Below are 6,529 nucleotides of genomic sequence, written 5' to 3'. Positions count from 1 at the left end.
CTTTGTCACTCTTTTTAATAACAATGCTATCGTCTTTCTTAAATAAGTTTAACGCTTCACGTTCCACTCGTGTGAGATTAGGCTTTTCGTGTGTTATAGAAAGGTTCACTGTTTGGCTATTCATACTCGCAAATGCTTTCAATATTTCAGGATGGATGGCGGCCTGAGGGGGTGTCCACGTGGATTTAGGAATAAACATTGTTGTAGCACCACGTGGGGGGTGGTTTCGAAAAAAATATGTGCAGCTAAGATTTCGTTGAAATCGTTCAATGGATGGTCGGAGATAATTCAAGTTAGCTATCTTTGGTGTGGGAATAAACTTAAGTCCACGGTCTAAGATTGAATGCTGAAGGGGTATGAGAATTTTGCGGCTCAAGTTAACTACAGTTTGGCCTAGCGGTGGCCTCTCAGTATTTTTATCCCCAGTAATTAGTTTAAAGACTTACTCGATGCTTGAAGCTGGTGTATCCAAAACAAATAGATGCTGTTTGCTGTTTCTGGAGACCAATGAAGATTATCAAATGTTTCGAATTCTAAATTCTTCGTAGGGTGGTAAGATTGTTGCGCTGTTGATACTGGACTCCATCATCATGTTGTTGAGAGTGCTGAGGTTCTGTTGTGCTTTCTTCGAGATTTTATTTGAAATGGGTATACACGTGAAGAGGATCTTGGAGTTTGGGAAGGTTTTGTTGGCTGTGGCGATTAATTTCTGGGCTTGGTTAAAGGAGGTCTTTGGTATCTGATCACGGTTGTTGAGGTACTGGTTTGATTATCCTTCTGCATGTAAATCTCATCATCTCACAAAATCTGAAAGAAAATGCAATTTCAGACATCAAATTCCATATCTAGACCAAAAATAGACATGCAAAACCCTCAAAGGAAGAGAGAAGGGGATTGCCAAGGGTGGGAACTGATCACAATAATTGTTATATTATGATAAGAAAAAATATTCCAAACACCCGAATCCATGAGGAAGCAAGAATGGCATAAAAGTGAACCTGATTTTTATTATATTTTACAAAATTTGATAAAAGTCCTAATTGAAGTTTTACAAATATTTTGCAATATAATACAATATAGACATTCATGTATTCACTAATTTATTTACGCATCCTTTCTGTCAACTGACGGAATGAAATGGGGAAGTTAGAAGTTTGAAATAGACAGGAGAGGGAATATTTTCAATAGAAGAAATTTGAGATACTTCAGAGTCTTTCGTTCGATTTCCAATCTATAACATTGATAAAGATAAATCCTGGATACCAATCTATTTAGTTTGTCTTGAAGATTTTAGTTCGCTTGAATTATAAGATGGGGTTTTTAGTAATTGAACTGAATTCTTGCATGATTTATGCTTTAAGACTGTATGGTTTAGATGTTGTTGATATTTAACCTGAGAAGAAAGCGTTGCTAAATATCAAAAATAACAATCTTTTTTGTAATAGCCACATTACTGATGAAGGAAATGAAGTGTGTGTAACCAAATCATTTGATCATTGATCACTGAAGGGAAGAAAGTAGATTCTAGTTGAGATTAAACCAGGCAGGTGTGTAGACTAGATCTTAGTCTATGATATCTAGGGCAGTCTATAAGGATCATAAAATAACAACATTAAAGCCCAAAAAGAGGAGCTAAGTCAACAAGCTCCGGGTCTTGGAATCTAGAGATGGTCAATTAGACCTCCTGGCCTTGATCTTTGAAGTAAGCAACGTTATCTATTGCTGATATTGCTTACCCCGCTGTATTCGTGTCCGAAAGCTGAAATTATTATCACCAAGCTGTTTTAGAGCTTCTGATCTAAATTTCTGGAATGGAATAGACAGAATTGACAACTTGGTTTATATCTTGAATGTCTTTCTTCGTTTGGTTACACATTACAAATTATAATTAAAACTGTCATTTATTTTGGCAGCTTGAACACTAAAAGTGTTACTATATTAAAATATGCTTCGTGCTTTCGTATATTTATACAATTTAATCCCCTATACTTGATCATCTGGTGATTTAAGGCATGTTTCTTAGATAAATTCAGCCTTAATAACAGTAAACCCTTGTTTTATAATTCAAAATAACTTCTACAAGACAAACTAAATATATTAGTATCAAAGATTTATCTTTATAGTTGTTGTATGAAGGAACATCCCAGGACTGATTCTGATCTATCACAATTTCTAAATATATTCTCTTCCTTCTTATCTCTAAATTCTTACTTTATTTCATTATTCATGAATAGATAAGAAATGGAAAATGCTTTTGTCAGATCACTTATTTATTACTTTTCTTTTTTCTATGTTGTATTTTGCAAAGATACAAAAATATGTTTGACTGTCGTTGAAATTCAATTTCTCGATTATCGATAGAACAAATTTCACATATTTGTTCGTAATATAACAATTATTGTGGTCAGTTCCCTCCCTTTAAATTAGAGAAGAGAAATTTTCATCAGTTACGTCCCTTGAACCATTGAAATTGGAGATAAATGTATTTTCATTGGTTACGTCCCTTGAACTTTTTAAAATTCGTAGTAAAAAAAAAAAAAAAAAAAGTAGCTATTTATTCTGGTGGCGCGTTCCTATTTGTAATTGTACTAAATTGTAATATGTTTTGTGTATGATAAGCATCTATGACGGGTGTGGCACCAGAGAGGGTTGGCCTATGCTTACTCTTTTAGGCACTTTATACTTTTCATATGAAATAAGCTATCCGCTTTTCTCAAGATGGCGGATGTGGTGAAAGACGCGCGGATGAGGGGTACTGAAAGAACAGCGAATAATGTTTTAGACAGGACAAATTTCGACCTGCTACTACTAGACTATGTTGAGACGTCGAAAGAAATCCTGGGCCACCTAAAACGAGAATGGGCCCAAGTTATAATCAATTGAAACAGTAATAGGGAAACAGTAAAATTGTAGCCTATCTCTCATTTCAACGGATGTGCTAAAAGCTGCGATAACTATTTCCATTAAAGTATTCCTACTCTACCTCGTCTTCTTTGCACATTTCTAATTCATTTTCAATGTCAACTAAAGACAGTGCATTAGATATATCTCCTAATGTTATGTGTTATGTCACTCTTATGGCTAACAGATGGAACATTCACAAGGTCATGAAAGAACACGATTCGACCGTGATAGTTTGTTTTAGATTTGGTGTGTAGAGAGCAATCATTTGTTGAAGCCGATACTCAATACCCAGTCCTTCTGATATTAAAGCGAAGTTGGTCATGGTGGAGTTCAAAGTATTTAAGAGTACCGTAGACTGGGGTGAAGTTGGCCACTTTTATTAGAAGAAGGAAATATTCATGTTTTTTAAATAACCACTTTTTTGTTCTACTATGTTTTAATGAAGATTATGATATAACCATACTTTACAGAACAATTATTATAGATCTGCTTGTTTACTGTTTCAAACAATTGGAAAAATGTCGAGTGGCCAACTTCATCCTTCAACGGGGTGAAGTTGGCCAGGCATATATTGGTTAATATTTTTTGGTATTGAGGCAGATAATTACAATATATACTAAAACAATGCATTAATCAGTTTTTAATTCATAATACATGCAAAGTAGGCTACAGTGTTCATGCAAAAATAAATTTCATTCATAACAGATAAAAGTGTAAACAAAAATTAACCATTCAACAATTAACAATTTTGGTACATATGGAAAATTTCCATTCACTATTGGATATTATATCCATCAAAGCTAACACTAAAACTGTGATGATCTCTCTTACTTATGGTGGGATCTGGTAAAACTCTTACAATATCATCACTAGTGAGAATCATCCTCGTCCATTCTATCACCTATTATTTTTCCAATATATTTCTTTGTTCAAATACATAATTGTGAAATATCTGGCTATACTTAACGCATCTCTGTACGATGAATTGTAAATTAGTCCGTCATATCTGTTGTTTTTCGTGATTTTTCTAAAATCTGGAAAGAAATTACCCGAAATGGCCTACTTCACCCTGTCGGCAGTCTACGGTACATTTCATTTCCTCTTTGACACCTCTTGAGTTTCAATTAGATCAATCAATAATCGTTTGGTATCAATACTCATATAAGCATATACTTCATAATTTCGGTCTTTTATTTCATCAAACGTGATTTGATTAGGATATGGAAGTTCTTTTATTTCGCAACAAGAATTGTACTCTTTTATTTCCAGCTTTACACGATTATTCAGTTTCTTTAACTGGATTCCTAAACGAAGAGCAACAGCATGTCCATCTAAAAAAAATACAATACATTTTTTTTTACGGTTTTGAAAATTTATAATAAATTTATAATTAATCTCACGTCAAAGGGTGTATATTGTTTGACGTGGGGTGGGGGGGGGGGGGGGCGACTTTTTAGGACACTTAATCAATATATTTTTCGAACATTTTGTAGAATCCCTTTCAGCCTCTACAGTTGTCCCCCTTTGGTTCTTTACCCCCTATTTGTACCTCCAGTCTCGGTACTTTTAGATTCCCTTCGAAATATATATAAAATGAGCACAGATCAACAATAACATAATATGAACTATGTTATAATTCTTTTAAAGCAACACTTACGTGCGTATCTCTTCATCAGTTGTAAAGAGAAAACTATCTCTACCATCAATATTATCATTATCTTATCAAATATTAATACATATGTTTTTTTATTGGCAGACTCGATGTAATTTTTATATTCGTCTATTGGACAATCCATCTGTTTTTCAAATTTCGTCATTTCTAATTCAATTCTACAATATGATGATTTAGAGTGTGAAATAGGTTAACCTGCTATAGTTGTTATTTAACCACACAAAAAGTACACTTCATTACTTCTATTTCTTTAATAAACCTGTATCTGTCTGTTTTTGAGTATATGTCACCACGATGTTAACCACTTGCAAATTTGGATAATTGGGATGAGTTAAATGCGTATTTCTAATGAAATATCATATCTCTTACCTTCTAATTTGTTTTTTACTGCATCATAATAGTCTACGGCATTCAACGTTTTGTCCAAATTATTCCTTGGACTTGAAAAAGTGTCAATTGGATAGAAACGGTCAACGTTGACATACTCCAGAGAATCGTCTACTACAAAGTCTGCTAGAAATAATATTTATCAATTTGGAAAATGATAATATCTTCCAAATCACAATATATTCTTTTGAAACCGCTGTCGATATATTTGGCAATAAAGACTGCGACACCTCCATGTTTCCTTTTATTTCTGAAGTGAAAATACGCGTGATGGGTTTCTAGGAAACTGTCTTTTGGTATTTGGTAAAGCCATTTTTCTATAAGACAGACAATGTCATAGTTTGATAAGTATTTGCGTATGTCACAGTTTTCATAGTGTCTTGAGATACTCTGGCAATTCCAGGAAAGAAAAGATAGTTCTGATTTGTTAGAGGCATAACCCTCTTTTGGTTGCTTAGGGTTTATGTTTGTGTTTTCATCTAGTTGGAAAACCTGGCTGTCGATGATGATCTTATGAAAGTTTCGAGTAGCTTTTTTGTTATCGGCTCGAGCTTTAATTAGATGGGGGATTGGCGATTTTCTAATCTTTCTAAGTTAAATTTTCCCTTGCATCTGTTTGCATATATTATTCTTCTATGCCATAAAATATCATGGGTTAGGGCATTTGTTGGGTAGACAACTTGTCCACTGGCAGTTAATTGACCCTGTCGGGCCTGGGTTTGTTTCGATGTCACCACTCAACAAAAGAATGCAGCCACACATGAATAAAAAAGTCAGTAGCAAAGTGTTGCGGATTGTAATATTTGGATCAGATAGTTTATAGTCCAATACACATCCGCCTATTTATCGATTTTTGTAAGGCATTCGATTTGTCCGTCATAAAAATCTGTTTGAAACACTGATAAAAAGTGGTATCCATGGACAATTTATAATTGTACTTAGAGATATGTACTCAAAATGTCGATCATGTGTTGTAACACCGTTTGGTTTAACTGAATTTTTTGAATGGTGTATAGGAACTAGGCAGGGGTGTATGCTAAGCCCTCTACTTTTTAGTTTGCAAAATTCAACACTCCAATTAAACTTTGCAATTCCTTTACAGTGACTTTTTTCCTGTTAAGGAAAGCTGTAAGAAGTTCTTTGATTTTCAAATATTTATCCTCAGGCAATTTTTTCAGTTTATTTCCAAACCCAGAAAAGTGATTTCTGTACAAAGAGGAACCGTTTTTTCTGGGCCTAGTGGAATGCCAATATCTGAGGCTACAGTTTCAAAATTTTGTAAGGAAGAATTGCATATTGCAGTGTCTGCTGGTCCCATGAATAAAAAGTCATCAATAACATGAACGCAGGAAGCATTGAATTTTGTTTCCATTATCCAGTGCACAGCTGTGCTGAATGTTTCAAACAAAGCACAGCTACTGGAAAGGCCCATTGGCAAAGCTTTATCGAAATAAAATTTGCCTTTAATCTGAAATCTAGTTAATTTAAAATTTTTGGGAGATAATGTAATGATTATGTAGGCATGTTTTACATCAGATTTAGCCGAAATTAAATTTTTCGAAATTA

At 34.0% G+C, this 6,529-nt stretch overlaps 1 protein-coding gene across 1 annotated transcript; it reads right to left on the bottom strand.

Moving 5' to 3' along the window:
• Window positions 1–3,996: 3,996 nt before the first annotated feature.
• LOTGIDRAFT_164506 (hypothetical protein) lies at window positions 3,997–4,721 on the bottom strand (the record flags this gene model as incomplete). Its single annotated transcript, XM_009061012.1, has 2 exons — window positions 3,997–4,235; window positions 4,562–4,721. The coding sequence occupies 2 exons, from the start codon at window positions 4,719–4,721 to the stop codon at window positions 3,997–3,999; spliced, it is 399 nt and encodes a 132-aa protein (XP_009059260.1).
• Window positions 4,722–6,529: the final 1,808 nt, after the last annotated feature.

This window comes from Lottia gigantea (assembly GCF_000327385.1).
Source record: "Lottia gigantea unplaced genomic scaffold LOTGIsca_45, whole genome shotgun sequence".
NCBI classification, from domain to species: Eukaryota; Metazoa; Mollusca; class Gastropoda; family Lottiidae; genus Lottia; species Lottia gigantea.
The sequence above is the reverse complement of the archived record's forward strand: the minus strand, read 5'-3'. Positions and strand labels throughout refer to the sequence as shown.